The 23,259-nt window shown below is 46.1% G+C and overlaps 1 protein-coding gene across 28 annotated transcripts in view; it reads left to right on the plus strand.

Annotated features, from left to right (window-relative positions):
* Positions 1–23,259, plus strand: part of celf2 (cugbp, Elav-like family member 2) — a 654,485-nt gene that overhangs the window by 446,574 nt on the left and 184,652 nt on the right. For 27 of the 28 annotated variants that reach the window (XM_070897133.1, XM_070897131.1, XM_070897140.1 and 24 more), the window contains one exon: positions 5,952–6,148. In XM_070897133.1, coding sequence (XP_070753234.1) covers positions 5,952–6,148 — 197 coding nt within the window. Of the gene's footprint in view, positions 1–5,111; positions 5,210–5,951; positions 6,149–23,259 lie in introns of those variants that run through there. The other variant, XM_070897149.1, reaches the window with a different exon arrangement.

Raw genomic sequence — 23,259 nt, forward strand, 5'->3', positions numbered from 1 at the left:
TTAGTTCCTTTGAAGGCAAGGTTAGTTTCAATTTCTCTTCCTGTTGCAAGAAAACATCGTTGTTGTTGTACCATCACAGTCTTCCCTTGGGGAATAAAAAGAAAAGAAAGGACTTGCATTTATATAGCATCTTGCACATCCTCGGGACGTCCCAAGACGCTGTACAACCGATGAAGTGTTGTCGCAGCAGCCAATTTGCGCACAGCAAGCTCCCACAAACAGCAATGTGATAATGACCACATAATCTGTTTTTAGTGATGTTGATTGAGGGATAAATATTGGCCCAGGACACCAGGGATAACTCCAATGCTCTTCCCTGAAATAGTGCCCTGGGATCTTTTACGTCCACCTGAGAGGGCAGACGGGGGCCTCGGTTTCACGTCTCATCCAAAAGGCGGATCTAATAAATAATATATACAATAAATAATGTGATGCAATGGGAGGATTTGCAGGTTGATTTAACAGTCTAATGTGAACGCTGCTTTCTTTATATCAGGAGGTAGAGTGATTAGTCCTCTACGGTGGGATGGTTTAATGGTCTCCACAACCTGCACAATGAGGGGACGGGGGCGGAGACCACCGCTCCCACACCCACCAGGCGCGAGTTTCCCGCTGGATCCCACAATTCGAAGCTGGAACTCCAGTCTGTTGACCTCTTGTGACTCCGAGGCGGGAAAACCAACACTGAGCTCTCCAACAGGCCCGATATGTATGTGTGTTGAAATGTTACTTTTGAGCGACTGTATGATGATGATGGGTAACGACACCTCCTGTTGTCGCACAGAACTATACAGAACAATCGGTGCCCTATTGCAAGCCCATCTGTGCTGGGTTAGCTGCTTTCAGCCAGAGCAGCAGTTGGAGTTCTGTCATTGGTTTCAGAACCCCTTGGGCAGAGTTTCCTGTTCCTGATAACATAAGAATTAGGAGCAGGAGTAGGCCATATGGCCCCTCGAGCCTGCTCCGCCATTCAATAAGATCACGGCTGATCTTTGACCTTAACTCCGCTCGATCCCCATATCTCTTGATTCTCTTAGACTCCAAATATCTATCTATCTCACCCTTGAATATACTCAAATCTCAGCATCCAACAGCCCTCGGGTACAGAAATCCAGAGATTCACAATCCTCTGAGTGAAGAAATTCCTTCTCATCTCAGTCTTAAATGGCCGACCTCTTATCCTGAGACTGTGCTCCCTAGTTCCAGACTCTCCAGCCAGGGGAAACAACCTCTCAGCATCTACCCTGTCAATCTCCCTTAGTATCTTATATCTTTCAATTAGATCACTCTTCTGAACTCCAGAGAGTATAGGCCCAATCTACTCAATTTCTCATTGTAGAACAATACCCTCATCCCAGGAATCAATTTAGTGAACCTTCATTGCACTGCCTCTAAGGCAAGTCCATCGATAAGGAGGCCCAAACCTCCTGGTAGTTCCAGATGGGTGTATGCCGCATGTAGACATCTGGATAGGACAGTATCCAGCCCTGCTCTAATGCCCATCATGGTTGAATAGTCTGTCGCTATTTAGGTTTGCACAGACAGCAGGTCCATTTGGTCGCGAGATCCAGCTGCACACCAGTCAGCAGCTTCAGGAGAAGAGAGGGCAGGGCAGAAAACACTGAGGGAAAAATTCTATCTTCTAATGACACGTCCAACACTCCCAACCCATGTGTAATATTTTGTTCGCTTTTCACCATCTGGGGTGTAAAGATGCAATTGAGAGGGCTAAATGTTGCTGGTCAAAGTGAAGAACCACAGTATCCTATCCCAGGCCTTTCTAACAAGGCTGTCTTGTTAAATTCATTACCGAGAGCCTGTCATTTTTGGTTGGTCGGTTTGTGAAATTGTCAGGAATATTGGTTTCACGAGGCATATCGAGATTTCAACCAGCAGCTTCAAAGATTTGTCCGAACTGGTTAATGAGATGCAAGCAGCATTGTTTTTGTCAATGAAACGAGGACAAGACTGTCGATCAGACGTATATAACTGGCCCTTTTCACTGAGCTTGAATGATCTTGAAAATATAAGAACATATTCTGCCCCTCGAGCCTGCTCCGCCGTTCAATGAGATCATGGCTGATCTTTTACTTCAACTCCACTTTCCTGCCCTGTCTCCGTATCCCTTGATTCCCTTAATATCAAAAAATGTATCAATCTCTGTCTTGTATATACGCAAAGACTGAGCCTCCACAGCCCTCATTGAAAGTGTGTTTCAATGAGATCACTTCTCATTCTTCTAAACTCTGGAGAATATAGGCCTAGTCTACTCAATCTCTCCTCATCGGACAATCCCCCCATCCCAGGAATCGGTCTGGTGAACCTTCGTTGCACTCCCTCAATGGCAAGTAAATCCTTCCTTAGGTAAGGAGACCAAAACTGTCTCCAGGTGTGGACTTGCCAGGGCCCTATATAATTACACTAAGACATCTTTAGTCTTATACTCAAATCCTCTTGTAATACAGGCCAGCATACCATTGGCTTTCTTAACTGCTTGCTGTACCTGCATTATAACTTTCAGTGCTTCATGTACAAGGGCACCCAGGTCCCTCTGAACACCAACAATGTTGCACTTTGCAATTTGTTTTTAAGTTGGTAGTCTGCAACTTGTATTTAAAAGTCTCCGTGAAATGAGAGTCCCCAGTTATAGCACTCACAGCTCTTGCTAATAATTGGCAATGTAAAGCCAGCCTGACTGTGCAGCACGTCGGAACCTCAATGCAGGGTAGACAGATGCTCAATGGTCCACCCAACTGAGCTGCAGGGTTCAGCTGCTGAATTTTCCAGGGAGAATCGATGGGGGCTTAGTTTGGGTGGTACACTGGCGGAGCAGATCGTCTGTCCGTTAAAAAGAACCCACCCGATTTTCATTCCCACCGATCCGCTCCATCAGTTCATCACCCACGCGGCGAAAATGAAAGTCCCGGTCCCTCCGCTGCCCCCCCCCCCCCCCCCCCCACTGTATGAGTGGAGGAGTCCAAAACTAGGGCTAATAAATACAAGAAAGTCACAAATCAATCCAATAGGGAATTCAGGAGAAGCTTCTTTAGCCAGAGAGTGGTTAGAATGTGGAAATCGCTACCACACGGAGTAATTGAGGCAAATAGCAAAGATGCCTTCAAGGGGACGCTAGATAAGCACCTGAGGGAGAAAGGAATAGAAGGTTATGTTGATGGGGTTAGATGAAATGGTGGGAGAACATAAGAACATAAGAATTAGGAACAGGAGTAGGCCATCTAGCCCCTCGAGCCTGCTCCGCCATTCAATAAGATCATGGCTGATCTGGCCGTGGACTCAGCTCCACTTACCCGCCCGCTCCCCGTAACCCTTAATTCCCTTATTGGTTAAAAATCTATCTATCTGTGACTTGAATACATTCAATGAGCTAGCCTCAACTGCTTCCTTGGGCAGAGAATTCCACAGATTCACAACCCTCTGGGAGAAGAAATTCCTTCTCAACTCGGTTTTAAATTGGCCCCCCCCCCCCGTATTTTGAGGCTGTGCCCCCTAGTTCTAGTCTCCCCGACCAGTGGAAACAACCTCTCCGCCTCTATCTTGTCTATCCCTTTCATTATTTTAAATGTTTCTGTAAGATCACCCTCATCCTTCTGAACTCCAACGAGTAAAGACCCAGTCTACTCAATCTATCATCATAAGGTAACCCCCTCATCTCCGGAATCAGCCTAGTGAATCGTCTCTGTACCCCCTCCAAAGCCAGTATATCCTTCCTTAAGTAAGGTGACCAAAACTGCACGCAGTACTCCAGGTGCGGCCTCACCAATACCCTGTACAGTTGCAGCAGGACCTCCCTGCTTTTGTACTCCATCCCTCTCGCAATGAAGGCCAACATTCCATTCGCCTTCCTGATTACCTGCTGCACCTGCAAACTAACTTTGAGGAGGCCCGTATGGAGGATAAAGTCCGGCACGGAGCTCGGGCCAAATGACCTGTTTCTGTGCTGTAAATTCTATGCAATTCTATGTAAAACAAAGGAAAATGAGAAGCAAAATCATAGCGCCCGTCGGGTGAATGAGTAAAGGTGCCATAAGGTGTCAGACCGAGTCGTGCAGACGAGGATGTTGGCAGATTCAATCTCCGTCCTGGTTCTTGATCTCGGCTGCAGCAATGGTTAGAACGCCACGTGCGGCTTTGGTTTTCTGGCCTATGGAGACGCCAGAATCAGCCTGATTTCTCCCTACCCCACCTTGATCGGCTGCTATCCCAGACCTTCCTGCCAGGAAGTTTGCATGTGTGAGCTTCGGGTGAGGGCAGCAGCTGTTGGAACAGACTGCAAGTATACACTGTCCACACACAATCAACATAACGAAAAACAGTTCATCCGGCCATTATCACATTGCTCTTTGTGGGAGCTTGCTGTGCAACAATTGGCCATTGCGTTTCCCGACATCACAACAGTGGCTGCACTCCAAAAGTACTTCATTGGCTGTAAAGCGCTTTGAGACGTCCGGTGGTCGTGAAAGGCGCTATATAAATGCAAGTTTTTTTTATATTGATGAAAAATAGCCTGTTGGATAAGGATCTGGAAAGCAGGCATGTGATCATCACCTTCAAGAGAGAAGGAAAAGAAGTTAAAGGGGAATTTTTAATTAGATCGAAAACAAGACCACGCCGAGCCCACAATTCACCTTTGCATGGCTGGTTTTCAGAGCAGCCTTGCTGTTGAAAGAGCTGTCGTGGTTCTGTCTCGAGGCCATGTGGTTAGGCAGGGTAGAAGAGGAAAAAAAAAAGAAAATAACTCACAAAAGAAAGAGCCACAGCTAAACTCTCATCAAAATGTAAGGGAGGAGAAATTGCAATAGTCCTTAAATAGTCCCAGTCATTGTAGGTAGCGTGTTTTTGGCGTAACGACAGACAGCTTTTGCTGATCTTATCCACATGTAAATGCACCCTGAAAAAATAATTTGTGTATTCATCTTGATTGAGTCATGTGCTAGGTGTTCTGGACACTTCCTGTCATGTGATCTGCATGACTCGAGCTTTGCCTTATTTTTAACTCCAGCGACAGTGGCCCTTACTTTACTGTAATTAATTTGTAATTGGTATTGTGCTTTTCCTCATTAAGCTACGTAAAATATAAGTAATAATTGCACTGACATGACCTCTTATCGTAACAAGATGTCTCGGTGCATCGCGTGGTGAATCGCTATTGGAAGGCAGTGCTGGGGCAGAAGCTGTGAAACCACTGGAGGTAGCGTATCCGTTTGTTCTGTCGCTCAGGAGCAGGCCAGTCTGCTCCACTTCCTCAGCACGAGTTCCACCCGCTCTGTGCTGCCTGGCAAGTAGTGACTGTCTCACACATGAGCCCAGACAGTCAGTGTATCTGTCCTGGAGAATCACCCTATATATATATTTTTTTAATTATGTGGGCATCACCACCAAGGCCAGCATTTATTGCCCATCCCTAAATGCCCCCGAGAAGGTGGTGGTGAGTTGCCGCTTTGAATAGACCTGGGCCATTTCAGGGGGCAGTTAAGAATCAACCACATTGCTGTGGGTCTGGAGTCACATACAGGCCAGACCGGGTAAGTGCGGCAGATTTCCTTCCCTAAAGGACATTCGTGAACCAGATGGGTTTTTACGACAATCCGATAGTTTCATGGTCACCATTACTGGCACTAGCTTTTTATTCCAGATTTATTCAATTGAATTTAAATCCCTCAGCTGCCGTGATGCGATTTGAACTCAAGTCTCTGGATCATTAGTCCAGGCCTCTGGATTACTAGTCCAGCAGCATAACCACTATGCTACCGTACCCATTCTATATTAAGGAGATGGTATCATTGTCATGGGGAGTTACTAGGACCAGGAACTCCATCCTGAGCTGGGATTTGGTCAGAAAAGCAGGACTTTGTGATTATTGCCATAAGGCGACGAGCGTGTTGACACCTCGATATCTGACATTTCTGTTTGTGTGTTTTTTTTTTAAACAGTAACGGTACAAATAGCAAGATGAATGGTGCAATAGATCACTCGGATCAGCCAGATCCAGATGCCATTAAGATGTTTGTTGGCCAGATTCCACGATCCTGGTCGGAAAAAGAACTAAAGGAACTGTTTGAGCCGTACGGAACAGTCTACCAGATCAACGTCCTCAGAGACCGCAGCCAGAACCCGCCACAGAGCAAAGGTACAGAGCTTGTTTTGTTAATTGTACAGTCTACTGGGAAGAGCTCTGCAGAGATGCACCCAGCGGGAAGGATTCTTCCCTCATTTCTTGGCCTTTGAAATACTAGACACTCTACAGATCCATGTCGAGTGACTTGGAACGGGTTATGGTGTGAGGCCAGTGTGTGTTTGATGTGAAATGCATGATTCGCAAACCATCTGAAGCGAGGATGCAGCTCAAGCACATGGGATTCGTAGTAACTTTAGAATCTCCCACTCTTTGGAATATGTGAAGCAGTACTGGGTTATGTTAAAGGACTGGTGTCACTACCGGGGAGTCACTGCATTATATTAAAGGAGTGGTGAAACTAATGGGGGTTCACTGCCTTCTATTAAAGAGGTGGTGTCACTGTACTGGGGGGTCACTGCTTTATATTAAAGGGGTGGTGTCACTGTACTGGGGGCTCAGTGTATTATATTAAAGGGGTGATGACACTGTACTGGGGTCAGGTAGCATCTTTCATAACCTCAGGAAGTTCCAATGTGCTTTACAGCCAATGAAGTACTTTTGTAGTGTAGTCACTGTTGTAATGTAGGAAACCGAGCAGCCAATTTGTGCACAGCAAGCTCCCACAAACAGCAATTAAATAAATGACTAAGTAATCTGTTTTAGATGTTGGTTGAGGAATCGGTGTAGGCTAGAACTGCCCTGTTGTTCTAATTGAATAGTGCTGTGGGACCTTTAATGTCTACCTGAGAGGGCAGAAGGGACACTCGGTTTAATGTCTCACTTGAAGGACGGCAGCTCCGACAGTGCAGAACTCCCTCAATACTGCATTGAAGTGTCAGCCTAGATTAGGAGCTCCTGGGTGTTACCCACTGAGCTACAGCTGACACATGTAGGACCATTAAACTAGAAATCAGTATTGTCTAAGTTAAAGCAAACAATTACATCTTAAATTGATTTGTTGTTGCCTCCCAGCTTTATTTGCACCCATTGGACCTATGCTATTTTCTATGCCTCGGAGGCAAAGCCGTTCTCCTTGGAACCATCTCCAAGTCGACAAGGCTTGGTCCTCTTTACTGAATCACTCAAGAGCATTATACGAAAGAACTTCCAATTCCAACCCTCCCTCTCCATAGCTAGGAAAGCTAACTAACATCAGACAAATGATACGTCCATCTAGTCAAGAGCGCTGACAATCTTAATGCCACAGCTATCCAATCATCCTGTGTCGCTTCATTTAAGCCCCTTTCAGAGCGAGTTTAATGCTGAAATGTCAAGAACATGTCCCATTAGAACATTAATCAGAGCTTAAAATAAGAGTGGAATTTCTGGCCTCCCACCAAGAGCAAGATTCCAGCTACGTGCTGTCATAGCAGGTGACCTAGCGTATAATTACGCTGGTTTATGATCTTGTTGTGTTACCCGAGCTGTCGTTTTGCAATACCGTTGACAGACGGCATGAGCTGGTCCCAATCCTCCTCCTGCGGGTGCAGTGGATCAGTGCAGTGCATAGCAAGAGCCCAGACAGCGTCCACGTCTGGCAGTAGGATTGTAGGTTTCAGCAATGTTCCCCTGCACGGTGAATGCTGTTACATAGTGATGTGCCTCGTGCCCCTACCACACACCCATATTAACCCCTTTGGGTGTTGTATTTCTCTATTAGTGGCATGTCACAACAGGGCAACTTTGTTAGATTATGGTGAAAAAAGAAGTTGCGTTTATATGGCACCTACCATGTCCTCGGGATATTCCAAAGCATTTTGCAACTAGGTTACTTTTTTAAAATTAAAATAGTAGTCACTGTTGTTATTGCAGGGAAAAGCAGCAGCCAATTTGCAGATAGCAAGGTCGCACAGACAGCAAAGGGATGATTGATTAGATTATCTGTATTTTTTGGTGATGTTGGTTGAGGGGTGAATGATGTCCTGGCCCCTTCTCTTGCTTCTCCTCAGAATGGGCCATGGGATCCTTTATGTTCACTTAGACAGGGCCTCAGTTTACCGCCACACTGGAAATTCATCGTCTCTGGTAATGCGGCACCCTCTGAATACCACACTGAAGTGAAAGCTTGGATTATGTGCTCAGATCCACACTGCGGCTTCAACCCACTCCACAACCTTCTGGGCTTGTAGGTGAGCGTGTTGCCAACTACTCTAAGCTGACACTACACAGATACGATGACTGTGTATCGTGTAGCTCTCTCAACTAACAACAAATTGCATTTATATAGCACCTTTAATGTAGTGAAATGCCCCAAAGCGCTTCACAGGAACTCTTGCAAACAAAACTTGACATTGAACCACATAAGGGGATGTTAGGACAGGTGACCAAAAGCTTGGCCAAAGAGGGGGGATTTAAGGAACTTCTTAAAGGAGGAGAAAGAGATAGAGAGACGGAGAGGTTTAGGGAGGGAGTTCCAGAGCTTGGAGCCTCGGCAGCTGAAGGCACGACCACCGATGGTGGAGCGATTAAAACCGGGGATGCTCAGGAGGGCAGAATTGGAGAAGCATAGGTTTCTCAAATCCTAACACTTAGGATTTTGAGTGATCAGCTGATAGCCTGATCTGCCCTGATGCCTTCATAGGCCGGCGTTCTTCTGGCAACAGGCAGCCTGCTGATACAGGCCCGAAATGCAGATTTGTTTAAAACACTGGTATGATTGTGGAATTTGCTTCCACAAGGATAGTTGAGACGAATAGCCTTCAAGGGGAAGCCAGATGCACACTTGATGGAGAAAGGAATAGCAGGAAATGCGATGGGGTGAGATGAAGCGGGCTTGTGTGGAGCATAAACACTGGCATGGACTTGTTGGGCCAAAGGGCCTGTTTCTGTGCTGTAATTCTATGGGGATTGGGGTGAGCAATGATTCAAATGCAACAGCGAGGGTAGATACGAGGGAGAGGAAAAGAGGTTTTTGGTCAGGGAAGCACCCCAGGACACTGGAACATGTGTCGGAGACCTGGTCCTGGCACTACCTCAGGTGACCCCAGACCCAGCACTTACTCATTAGAAGTAGTGAGAAAAATGCAACTAAAGCAGGAAAAGAATTGTTTGAAGGCCAGGCAGGGTATCCAGAGGGTAAGTGCCTATCAGGAGTGGTACTTACCCCAGAGATACCTTTCCCTTTAATGCATATCTAAGGATTACATTGTAGTTATTATATTTCACACCCAGCTAGTCTGTAATTTTGTAATAAAAAAAAATCTGTCTTTGTACTTTGCATTGAGGTAAATCGACTGAATTAGATTACATTTCCATCTCATTACACTTGTTCAATCAAGAAAATTTCACATGACAGCCTAAATATAGGTTTTGTGATAGTGGAAAATTGACGATGGCTCTTTTAGTTTTTTTTTAGCTGTAAGTGTTGCCAGCAAACAGCTGACTGACTGTCCCGTGGTGGGAACTCGTGTCTCAATCTGCTGCTTAGCCAGGTCGGGAGTGGATATATAGACTGGGATTTGTATTTTATACAAAGGAAATATAACGTAAAATAATATCTTATACACGGTGCATTATATTGTATGCATTGGAGGTGTACAATAAAATATATTCTGTAGCAGATTATTTAATGTATTTTGGGTGTGTGTACTGTGTAATACGTTGCACAATATATTTAATACACGGCGGGATGTATAGTGTACATTATTCTGTAGGGTACGTCCTAAGTGGAGGAAGAGCATCCGGGAGGGCGCTGAGCACCTCTAGTCGCATCGCCGAGAGCATGCAGAAAACAAGCGCAGGCAGCGGAAGGAGCATGCGGCAAACCTGTCCCACCTGTGTAATTCCCTTATTGGACTGTACAGTCACCTCAGAACTCATTTTTAGACTGGAAGCAAGATTTCGAGGGACTGCCTATGATGATGATATACGTTATAGCGTGTTGCTATAATCACCAGTTTTAATTGCCCCACCATTGGCAGCCGTGCCTTCAGCTGCTCTGGAACTCCGTCCATAAACATATCTCTTTGTCCAAGCTTTTTTGGTCACCTCGCCTAATGTCTCCTTGTTTGATAACGCTCCCTGTGAAGCATCTTGGGACGTTTTACTATGTTAAAGGCGTGATATAAATGCAAGTTGTGAATACATATTCGCACCACATACTCTGCTGCTGGAATCAAACCTGGTGCTCACTGGAAGGTGCCATGTAGCCTCAGGACTTGCATCATCATTTTGTGACCCTTTCAGCTACAACACCCTCAAAGCCCTCAGCAACCCAGCCCATAACAGGAAAATAAAACGTTCAGCCACGTGTGTAAGCCAGATTCTCATAAGCTGTTGAAGCTTCACTCTCATGGATTCAAATGGGATCGCAGTGCCCCATTGAATTACTACCCAGTACACTAATTCAGGACCCTCTGTAATCAGCAGAAATGCCACAGATTCTTTCATTTTTTTAAATGTTTTATATCGGCTGCGAAAGACACCAGCTGGTGCAGGACACGTCCACGTGAGCCAAAAGGTGCCATGTTTGGTTGCGAGTCTTGAGTTAGCTGATTTTAGCCGGGGCCTTGGGTGAGGTACCTTCATCATCGGGAGCCTCTTATTAACAAGAGCAGGCATCGCCGACAAGATTCAACACCGCCTCCAGTGCGCCAGTGCAGCCTTCGGCCGCCTGAGGAAAGGAGTGTTCGATGACCAGGCCCTCAAATCTGCCACCAAGCTCATGGTCTTCATGTAGTAATACCTGCCCTCCTGTATGGCTCAGAGGCATGGACCATGTACAGTAGACACCTCAAGGGTGAGGTACACCCGGGGCTAGGTGTGGCGGGGGGGGGAACAAAATCACCCTGGATTCCTGCTCATGATTGGGAAGCAGTTGATTCCTGCTGGAGAGCACACTTGCGTGGACAATCAGTGAAAATGCGATGGGGCCTGGCTGTGATGCTCCGCCCGGTAGTAGAACCGCTGACACTCACGCTCTCGACTCCGTGTGATCGATGACCAACTGGCTGAGCTACCAGAGGCTGTCAGACACAGAGGGGCCGAAACTGCCGCTTTATTTAATAGCCGTGGTGGCCGTCTTTAGTCGGCACGGAGTAAAGACCGTTTTTGAAATTGCCCCACCTGGGTTTCCCAGCAGTAATCGCTACCGCTCCGGCAACACTCCCGCCCCGCCAGGCACGTGCTGACCCCCCCCCAACTGACCAGCAGCGACTCCCTTTCCAATCCCGGTGGGAAATTGCCCCACGGGAGCAGTGCCGCTGGTCGGTGCCACTGACCACTTTCCCCGGCGGGAAGCTGTGTGTGCCTGGACGGCACGTCCGCCCTTAAAGGGGAGGGCACACTGCCGCGGACGCCATATATTATATGTTTTATTTGTCGACCGACGGCCAGGTCGGGGCCAACAATGATGCCCACGGGTTCAGCTGGGCCGTCAACAGGCAGCCCGACAACCCCCCTCTTGGCTGCCAGACCACTGGCCTGGCCAAAAACCTTCCTGGTGGCCCAGTGGACCTAACTTAAAAGTATGCAGCATTCGCAGCGGCCCTCCCCTTTAACTGAAGGGGTGGGACGTTGTGACACATCAGCGAGGCGCTGGGGTGGAGAAAAACTTCAGCGGTTAGTAAGTGCGCCCCATTTTGGGGCAAGGCTCAATTTCAGCCCCATAATGTTCCTGTTAATTTTTGGGGGGTGGGCGGCCCCTTTAAGGGGCTGAACGGCCCATTCAAAGTACTGCGCATGCGTGGTTTTTCCTATCTAAAAGCCGGTGATCCGGCTATGTGGGAGCGTTGGTCAGACACCAATGGAACCCTGCACCAGCTATAGTCACAACTCTCCGGGCAGGGCGAGAGAAGACAAACTTCACTTGTTTTCATTAAGTTCCTTGCTTTTTAAAAAAAAAGATATTTAATAAATTACAACAGGTGTATAGTCAAATATATCCTGAAACCTTAATTACAGCCCGAGTCCACAGGGAGCCATCATTCCTAGCTTAATACAAAGAAACAAACAATATGACATCTGTCTAAACGAATGAAAATCGTGCTCAAATCTGTGCATTCCATGTGTACAACAGACTCTCACTGAGCACCTCCAGTTAAATAGTCACTCAAATAGCCGGCAGGGCCAGTGAGTTATTTTGCACCATACCCAGACAAAGCTGTGCAGTGCCCTGGGCTGCCGTCCAGCCACTCGTACGCTTTGCTTTGTAACCACCTGCTAGGTGCAGCGGATCTGTTACAGCAAGTCTGGCTTGAGCCATCTGCACAGTACTGAGGTGCTCTTGCAGAGAGCCGGCAAGGGCTCAATGGGCCGAGTGGCCGCCTTCCGTGCTGTAACCATTCTGTGATTCTACTGAACCGGTCGGGGAACACGCGAGGATAATAACACTGGGAGGGCAGGCTTCAATTGCAGCCTTACTGGCGTTCCATAGTGTGACTGATCGTCAATACCTGATTAGGACCGAGAACCAAAACATCAGCACGTTTTCTTTCTTCACCTGCGTGTACGCACACGTGAGAAAATGCGTGGTCCAGTGCGTGTCACCGGATAGTGGTCAGCCGCTGGGAAACTGAATGCAGTTAACTATTTCAGCACAGGCCAGGAATCAAAGCCGGCCCCTTCCTGCATCGAAACATAGAAAATAGGTGCAGGAGTAGGCCATTCGGCCCTTCGAGCCTGCACCGCCATTCAATGAGTTCATGGCTGAACATGCAACTTCAGTACCCCATTCCTGCTTTCTCGCCTTACCCCTTGATCCCCCTAGTAGTAAGGACCACATCTAACTCCCTTTTGAATATATTTAGTGAATTGGCCTCAACAACTTTCTGTGGTAGAGAATTCCACAGGTTCACCACTCTCTGGGTGAAGAAGTTTCTCCTCGTCTCGGTTCTAAATGGCTTACCCCTTATCCTTAGACTGTGACTCCTGGTTCTGGACTTCCCCAACATTGGGAACATTCTTCCTGCATCTAACCTGTCTAACCCCGTCAGAATTTTAAACGTTTCTATGAGGTCCCCTCTCATTCTTCTGAACTCCAGTGAATACAGGCCCAGTTGATTCAGTCTTTCTTGATATGTCAGTCCCGCCATCCCGGGAATCAGTCTGGTGAACCTTCGCTGCACTCCCTCAATAGCAAGAATGTCCTTCCTCAAGTTAGGAGACCAAAACTGTACACAATACTCCAGGTGTGGCCTCACCAAGGCCCTGTACAACTGTAGTAACACCTCCCTGCCCCTGTACTCAAATCCCCTCGCTATGAAGGCCAACATGCCATTTGCTTGCTTAACCGCCTGCTGTGCCTGCATGCCAACCTTCAATGACTGATGTACCATGACACCCAGGTCTCGTTGCACCTCCCCTTTTCCTAATCTGTCACCATTCAGATAATAGTCTGTCTCTCTGTTTTTACCACCAAAGTGGATAACCTCACATTTATCCACTTTATACTTCATCTGCCATGCATTTACCCACTCACCTAACCTATCCAAGTCACTCTGCAGCCTCATAGCATCCTCCTCGCAGCTCACACTGCCACTCAACTTAGTGTCATCCGCAAATTTGGAGATACTACATTTAATCCCCTCGTCTAAATCATTAATGTACAATGTAAACAGCTGGGGCCCCAGCACAGAACCTTGCGGTACCCCACTAGTCACTGCCTGTCATTCTGAAAAGTATCCATTTACTCCTACTCTTGGCTTAGCGCTGCACAGAGTCATCCAATTGAACGATTGGGGAGCTTCCCGATTTAAATCTGAGTCACGTGGCATGCTGTTGGCCCCCTGGAGTTGACGTGTAAGTCTGTAACTCCAGAGCCACGGGATTTATTACACAAACTGAGGTGCTTCACTTCCGCAGTGACCTCGGGTTTTCTTCCCAACTATTGAATCTCCCTTCCAAGGTTCTCTTGTCTCCCCGAGGGCTTTCTGCCTCCCCATCATAAAGCTTTGACGGGAAATATAATGGGGTGTTAAGCATGCGCATCTCATGGATTTTCGAATGGCGGGGCCTCAATCCGTCCAAGACTGTATGAGTTCATCGTTCCAAGAGATTGCAGCTTTTGCGCAGCAGCAGATACTGAGATGGGTCCATTCTGGGTTGGCGGAGCTGAATGTGCTGTCTTGGTTTGATATCGTGTTGCCGTGTGAATAGGCCCGACATTGTAGCTTACACAACAGACAACGCCTAATAGTTCAGGAGGCTCGGCCGTGGTCTCCCTCTGCATTTTCCTCATTGGTTGAACGTGTTCACTTCTTGCAGTCTTCAAAACTGCAGATTGAAGATGCAATTGTCCTCATTCAAAGCATTACGCTTAGCTCTGCCAATGGTGTTTGACCATACAGACCAGTTAAACCATTGGTTCCATCCTTGGTCTGTGCTGTGTTGGTTGATCTGTGTGTGTATGTATGTGTGTGTGTATGTATGTATGATTTGTGTGTGTGTGATGATTTGTGTGTGTGTGATGATTTGTGTGTGTGTGTGATTTGTGTGTGTATGTATGATTTGTGTATGTATGGTTTGTGTGTGTATGTATGATTTGTGTGTGCGTGTGTGTATGATTTGTGTGTGTGTGTATGATTTGTGTGTGTATGATTTGTGTGTGTGTGTGTATGATTTGTATGTATTTGTGTGTGTGTGTGTATGATTTGTGTGTGTGTATGTGTATGGTTTTTGTGTGTGTATGTGTATGGTTTTTGTGTGTGTGTATATGTATGGTTTTTGTGTGTGTGTGTATATGTATGGTTTTTGTGTGTGTGTATATGTATGGTTTTTGTGTGTGTGTATATGTATGGTTTTGTGTGTGTGTATGTGTGTGGTTTTTGTGTGTGTGTATGTGTGTGGTTTTTGTGTATGTGTATGGTTTGTGTGTGTGTGTGTGTGTGTATGTGTATGTATGGTTTTTGTGTGTGTGTATGTGTATGGTTTTTGTGTGTGTGTGTGTGTATGTGTATGGTTTTTGTGTGTGTGTGTATGTGTATGGTTTTTGTGTGTGTGTGTATGGTTTTTGTGTGTATGTGTATTTGTGTATGTGTGTGACGTGTATGTATGTATGTATGATTTGTGTGTGACGTGTTGTGTGACTGGTGGAATATAAGTCGGCACCTTTAGGAGAGGTGGAAGAAAACTTGAAAAGAAAACAAAGTGTTCTAGGCTTAAGTATTCTGTGCTTAAATATACCGCAGTACATTGAGTCAGTTGATGGAACTGAAGGAGAAATCTGAACCGAGACTGAAGCAAAGCAGAGTCTTGTTGCACCGCACTGTGGTAGGTACACTAAATGCTCTGGACTCATAGAATGCAAATTCATGGCCATGATTCCAAATGTGGTCTAGGTCACGTTGGAAGGGATAAACACAGAACAAAGGATGCTTTATCACAAAGAGAAGGGAATAAGCAAGAGGATGAGTCAATGTCCTTGTAGATCACCATGGGCACAGCTCTCTGAGCCTGGACACTGTATACTGAGGAACATAACATGCACCCTTAAGCCTCCCCATGTTAATAAAGCTACATCTGGGCTCAGCTCAATGAAAACAGACTTTGTTAATATGCTGATTGGTACAGACGCTGTAAATGGAATTTATCTGTGACCTACTTGCTGCAGGGTTGCCAACCCTGCAGCAGTGTCCTGGAGTCAACCTGAATTAAAGATCAATCTACTGCGAGCAACCCAGGGGAAAAATCATATGGACATTTAAAAAATTGTGTTTTTCTTTAACACTTATTTCTTAATTATTGGAGATGAGGGGCAAACGGCTATTTTGGGTGGGGTGGGTGACAAAGTTCCCCCTAATTTTGTTTTGGCCGTGCGGCCCCTTTAAGGGGCTGTGCTTCCCATTCACAGTCTCGCGCAAAATTAACCCTTGGAAAAGCCAAGCTGTGCGGGACCGGCAGAGAATATTGGCGACACCCACACCCAACATGAGTCTTCAGAAGAGGGAAGGAAGAACATAAGAACTAGGAGCAGGAGTCGGCCATAAGGCCCCTGGAGCCTGCTCTGCCATTCAAAAAGATTATGGCTGATCATTGAACCTCAACTCCACTTTCCCGCCCGATCTCCATATCTCTTGATTCCCACATTACAACAGCGATTACACTCCAAAAGTACTTTGGCTGTAAAGCGCTTTGTTAGACATCTGGTGGTCGTGAAAGGTGCTATATAAATGCAAGACTTTCTATCTTTCATGAATATACTCGGAGACTCAGCATCCACAACCCTCTGGGGCAGTGAATTCAAAAGATTCACAACCCTCTCAGTGAAGGAGGAGGAGGAGGGGTCGGTGGAACTGGGTAAATAGATTCATGGGGACAAGTGACCCAGTTGGTCATTGGAGCAGATGTTTATGTGCGTTAAAAGCTTGCATTCCTCAAGCAAGTGCAGCGAATTAAAACAGCTCCGTGAGAGAATTCTCAAGGAATCCTTGGGCAGATTGAATGAATTTGAAAATGAGTCAATCTGCTAATAGTTACAATAAACATTCCATGCAGGTTTCTCTAGTGGTGTAGCAGACATTCAGCACTTTGTGCTCTAATCAGGCCCTCATTCTGTGGTCACTCATAAAGAACACCAGAACATCTATTCAAACTGTAGCAATAATTGCGGTTGTGATGAAATCATGTCCTTTTCTAAATCAGCAACAGCCAAGTATATTCAAGACAGAGGTCGATAGATTTTTGGATATTAAGGGAATCGAGGGATTATGGGGATCGTTCAGGAAAGCGGAGTTGAGGTAGATGATCAGCCATGAATCTTATTTAATGGCGGAGCAGGGTCGAGGGGCCGAATGGCCTCCTCCTGCTCCTAGTTCTTATGTAACAGCAAAGAAACTTTGGAGAAGAAGATGGAAAATGTCTGTGCAGGACAATACTCTATTGTTATTTACTCGTAAGAGGGTTTGAAGCTAGTTTATTATTACTGTCAGTTCCTGCGCTGCGCAGGAAGGATAAAAAGAAATGTACAGTGTGGGTAGAAGCACAAGGTTGCAGCTGAAAGAGCTGCAAGTTCCAATGATAAGCTGAATGCATACGACAAAATATGCCTTTTGATCCAGTGCCAGAACAAGGTCACCCAATTTGAACATGGAGAGAAGTTACACAAGCCCTTTGGAACTTGTCAAAGAAATAAAGTTGATTCAGCCTGAACACAAAAGAAAATGGTATAATCAAAACCTGGAACTGAATGGGTTGTCGCCCAATTGTAAAATTACTCACTAGGCATTTTGCCAAATCATGTACCTCTGGAGTCCCCTCCGAATTTAAATCTTATGAATATCACTTTAGAACAGAAATCCCGTCTCCAGACTCCCCAGAAACCGACGACAAAGTATTCGGCCAACCTTTGTTGCGACCCATAATTCCCCAACCTTCAGATAATTCTGCACTCTGTTCTCTTCTCCTCCACATCTGGGATGGGCTCCAGATTCCAGCATTAAACAGACACAGTAGCTGCTGGGAGGTCTGATCAGGGATTGACGGGACTGAAAGCAGGCAGTTTTTGCAATCGGTTCTCCCGGGAGTAGTTGAGATCTTTTAATTTTTATTATTGGGCTGGCCTCACAGTCTGGATTTCTACATGATTCTGGCATAAGTTGACCAAATTGCAACCTCCCTCTCTGTGTGCCCATTGAATTTGGGGGAACTCCAGAACTAGGGGGCGTAACCATAAAATTAAAGCTTTGGCCATTCAGGGACGATGTTGGATAGTGGAAATCCAGAACTCTCAAAGAGCTTTTGAGGCTAGGGGGTTAATTGAAAATGTCGAAACTGAGATCGACAGGTTTTTGTTAGGTAAGGATGTGGAACAAAGGCGGGTAATTGGAGTTAAAATACAGACCAGCTATGATTTCATTGAATGACAAAGGGACTGAATGGCCTACTCCTGTTCCTAATTTGAACCCAGATGTGAAACAGCCACTCTATAATACAAGCAAATATCTTGCTCGCAAAAAGAAGTTCCTCCATTCGATGGAGTTCTCATTTTGTTTGGTAAAACAGCCGAAACTGGGGGATTTCAGTAATTGAGCATGATTACATAAGAACATAAGAATTAGGAGCAGGAGCAGGCCATTCGGCCCCTCGAGCCTGCTCCGCCATTCAGTAAGATCATGGCTGATCTTCTCCCTCAGCTCCACTTTCCTGCATTGGTTGAGACAGCCCTTGTTATAATATGCTGATCAGTACGTACACTGTACAGCGAATTTCTCTGCAATCCACTTTATTGCAAACCAAGAGGGAGAGGAGAAAAAAAATATAGAGGTGGGGGAAAATACTCATAGCTCAATTATGGTGTTGTGCTCGTTGCATTCATCCCCTACCTGCCGTCTTTCTCTCCTGACGGGTATCAGCCGTGGCTCAGTGCGTAGCTCTCTTGCCTCTGAGTCAGAAGGTTATGGGTTCAAGCCCCACTCCAGAGAGCTAAGCACAAAATCTAGGCTGACACTCCAGTGCAGCACTGTATGAGGTGGTTGTCTTTCAGATGAGATGTTAAATCGAGGCCTCGTTTGTCCACCCTGGTGGACGTAAAAGATCCCACGGCACCATTCAAAGAAGAGCAGAGGAGTTATCCCAGGTGTCCTGGCCAATATTTATCCCTCAACGCGCAACAGTTTAAAAAAAAAAAGATTTATCTGGTCATTTTCACATTGCTGTTTGTGGGAGCTTGCTGTGCGCATATTGGCTGCTGCATTTCCCACATTACAACAGTGACTAGCTTTCAATAATATCTAATTGGCAGTAAAGCGTGCTATATAAATGCAAGACTTTCTTTTACTATGCTTGTGAACCAGTGCCCTTTCCAGACTTGCTATAATTTACAAATATTGCCTGGAATTTTCCGATCAGGGGTGCAGATTTCAGGTTAATTGTCTCCAAGTGGACAAAACACAACTTCAGAAGGAAGTAAACAAGTTAGAATTTGAGAGCGATTTTGATAGATATTGAGTGATTGAGAGGTCATAGTTTTTGGAACCAGCCAGATAGTCCTATACTTTTCTGTGATAAGTTCAATTAACTTCTATTTTTAATATAATGAAAATGATATATCTAGCATGTGTTTTCATCACCTCTCTCATGTCACACAACTTGCGTCACAGTGGCATTGACATGTTTATTCAAAGCAAAAAAAATTTCTAACAGTTAATTGACTAATATCTCATCCCACCAGAACTCCGCCTTGAAGAGGAGAGTAGCCCTCGATAAGTTTGACAGCAATTCTACTGACCCCCAAACCCTCTCCTCAAGTATTACTAAACCCCAACTACCTACCTCCAAGCTGACACATCCTCTCAACATCTTACTTTCTATTCTGGTCTTCTGCAGATCAATGGCTTTCAGACTTTTCCTGTGTGGGTGGCACCCTGCAAATACTGGTCCTAGAAACTCCTGGAAATATTGGCACAGTCCTGGAGATCCCTGCAAATATTGGCACAGTCCTGGAGATCCCTGCAAATATTGGCACAGTCCTGGAGACCCCTGCAAATATTGGCACAGTCCTGGGGACCCCTGCAAATATTGGCACAGTTCTGGAGACCCCTACAAATATTGGTACAGTCCTGGGGACCCCTGCATATATTGACACAGACTCGCGTCGAAGGAAGGGGGAGTCAAAGTCTAGATTGTGCCAACGACACGACACAGCCACAATGACATTATCCAAAGCTGCGTTGTCATTTGTGTCAGACTGAAAACTAGAATGTGATCGGGAACTTAAAAGTTAATTGAACGAGTAAATTATTTAAAGTCAATTTTGGCCAAGCCTTGACATACAAAGTTGGCTGACCTCAATGTGGTTGGGGGGAGGGGGTTTGTGACCTCCGCAGCCCTCCCACCGACCCCACTGACTCCTGCACATATTGGCATACACTGGGGATCCTCTGTTCTAACTTACAAAAGACAGTGTCAGCTAACGGAAGAAAAACAATGCTACCATTGCAGCCACAGAAACAATATGCTAACAAGTACAGAGATCCAGCAACAAATCTAGAGTGCGGAATTCTTAAGAGGCTGCTCATGTCAGACAGACCGAAATCGGCTGACCTCACAGACCCTCCAGTGTCTGGGAGCAGGAGTATTCAGACCTAAGCTCAGATGCAGGCTTAAAGTGAAAGGAATGGAAATAGCAAAGCAGAAACATAAAAGGGGAAAAAAGGAAGGGTGGGGGGCTGGTGGAGAAATACAATAAGGTCAATTCCATGAACCCACGTTCCTAGAGGAGGAGAGGGATGGGAGGGTTTGCTCACCAGAAACATAGCGTGGGCGTAAGGTTCGACATTCACCATCCAATCATTTTAATAGAGGCAAAGGCTGCAAGGGCCCCCCGGGGGGAGTACGGGATTGCAGAATCGGCCCTCGTGTGTTTCAGTACGTCTCTGATGCGACAGCATTCGCTGTCGAAGTGAGTGGCATATCTTGTCCTGAATGGAGGCCGGGGGAAATTTGGCTATTTTGCACCAGCTCGGCATTATCTCTGCTACACAACAACAAACCTTGTCATTGGAGATTGAACGCTTTTGTTTCTTTCCTGTTCCAGCTCTGGACGGTTGCCAACATGCTGGTCAATTGGTCCAGCGTGTTTTGTGACCAGACAAATAAAACAACATTTGAAATGTTATGGATGGCAGCAGTGAGCATGGCCATGTGGTGCTGTGCCTGACTTTCAGTGCTTGCACGCAGGCCGAAACATTGCCAGCTGGGGCCGCAAGGAGCCGCCGTGTTTGCTGGAGGATGCACATCATTTCCATACCAATAAAGATCCAGTCACTACAACAGAATCAGACAGCCAGATTAGTGAGAGCTGGGAACTCGCTTCTTCAAGTCAAACCCTTGACCGTGGATTGGGTTCAAACTGGAAGAATGCACATTGCCAACTGATGATCCAGAGGTTCACCTTTGTGCTCCCAAAGTTTTGAACCGGGTTCCATGTCGATTAGCAGAGGCATAAAACCCCACAAACTGTGCCCTTGCCTCAGCTCATCCGCTGCTGAAGCCCTCATCCATGCCTCCAGACTTGACGATACCACCTTCTTCTTAGACAACCCCTCGGAATCGAGGATGACTTGCTTCCACACTAAAAATGAGTTCTCAGGTGACTGTTGAGTCCAATGCAGGACTTACAGTCTCTGTCACAGGTGGGGCAGATGGTGGTTAGAGAGACGGGTGGGTGGGGGGCTTGGGTTGCCGTGCGCTCCTTCCGCTGTCGATGCTTGGCTTCAGCTTGCTCCTGGTGAAGAGATTTGAGGTGTTCAGCACCGTTCCCGCTGCTTTTCCTCCACTTTGAGCGGTCTTGGGCCAGGGATTCCCAGGTGTCGGTGGGGATGTTGCACTTTTTCAAGGAGGCTTTGAGGATGCCCACCTGGGGCTCGCTTGCCATGTCGAAGCTCCGAGTACAGCACATGCTTTGGGATGAGGATGATGTGGCCCATCCAACGGAGCTGATCGAGTGTGGTCAGTGATTCGATGCTGGGATGTTGGCCTGAGTAAGAACACTGACGTTGGTACACCTATCCTGCCAATTAATTTGCAGGATTTTGTGGAGGCAGCATTGGTGGCACTTCTCCAGTGTTTTGAAGTGCCTGCTGTACATAGTCTATGACTCTGAGCCATATAGGAGGGCGGTCATCACTACTGCTTGGAACTGGTGCTCTCCACTCTCTCTCCTGTGACAGTTGGAACTGGTGCAGGACTGGAGCTGATGTCCTGGGGGTAACATTTGCTAATGCAGTTCGGGATTGTTTAAACTAATGTGGCAGGGAGATGGGAACCTATGCAGCGAGACAGGGCGAAGTAATATGGAGTCAGAAACAGATGGTAGAAAGGTAAAAAGCAATAGTGGAAGGCCGAGTAAACTAAGGCAAGAAACAAAAAGGGCCACACTACATCATAATTCTAAAAGGACAAAGGGTGTTAAAAAAAAAACAAGCCTGAAGGCTTTGTGTCTTAATGCAAGGAGTATCCGTAATACAGTGGATGAATTAACTGTGCAAATAGATGTTAACAGATATGATGTGATTTGGATTACAGAGACGTGGCTCTAGGATGATCAGGGCTGGGAACTCAACATCCAAGGGTATTCAACATTCAGGAAGGATAGAATAAAAGGAAAAGGAGGTGGGGTAGCATTGCTGGTTAAAGAGGAGATTAATGCAATTATTAGGAAGGACATTAGCTTGGATGATGTGGAATCTATATGGGTCGAGCTGCAGAACACCAAAGGGAAAAAAACGTTAGTGGGAGTTGTGTACAGACCTCCAAACAGTAGTAGTGATGTTGGGGAGGGCATCAAACAGGAAATTAGGGGTGCATGCAATAAAGGTGCAGCAGTTATCATGGGTGACTTTAATATGCATATAGATTGGGCTAACCAAACTGGAACCATACAGTGGAGGAGGATTTCCTGGAGTGCATAAGGGATGGTTTTCTAGACCAATATGTTGAGGAACCAACTAGGGGGGAGGCCATCTTAGACTGGGTGTTGTGTAATGAGAGAGGATTAATTAGCAATCTCGTTGTGCGAGGCCCCTTGGGGAAGAGTGACCATAATATAGTGGAATTCTACATTAGGATGGAGAATGAAACAATTAATTCAGAGACCATGGTCCAGAACTTAAAGAAGGGTAACTTTGAAGGTATGAGGCGTGAATTGGCTAGGATAGATTGGCGAATGATACTTAAGGGGTTGACAGTGGATGGGCAATGGCAGACATTTAGAGACAGCATGGATGAGCTACAACAATTGTACATTCCTGTCTGGCATAAAAATAAAAAAGGGAAGGTGGCTCAACCGTGGCTATCTAGGGAAATCAGGGATAGTATTAAAGCCAAGGAAGTGGCATACAAATTGGCCAGAAATAGCAGCGAACCCGGGGACTGGGAGAAATTTAGAACTCAGCAGAGGAGGACAAAGGGTTTGATTAGGGCAGGGAAAATGGAGTACGAGAGGAAGCTTGCAGGGAACATTAAGACGGACTGCAAAAGCTTCTATAGATATGTAAAGAGAAAAAGGTTAGTAAAGACAAACGTAGGTCTCCTGCAGTCAGAATCAGGGGAAGTCATAACGGGGAACAAAGAAATGGCAGATCAATTGAACAAGTACTTTGGTTCGGTATTCACTGAGGAGGACACAAACAACCTTCCGGACATAAAAGGGGTCAGAGGGAGGAACTGAGGGAAATCCTTTTTAGTCA

The sequence above is a fragment of the Pristiophorus japonicus genome, chromosome 13 (assembly GCF_044704955.1).
Source record: "Pristiophorus japonicus isolate sPriJap1 chromosome 13, sPriJap1.hap1, whole genome shotgun sequence".
NCBI lineage: Eukaryota > Metazoa > Chordata > Chondrichthyes > Pristiophoridae > Pristiophorus > Pristiophorus japonicus.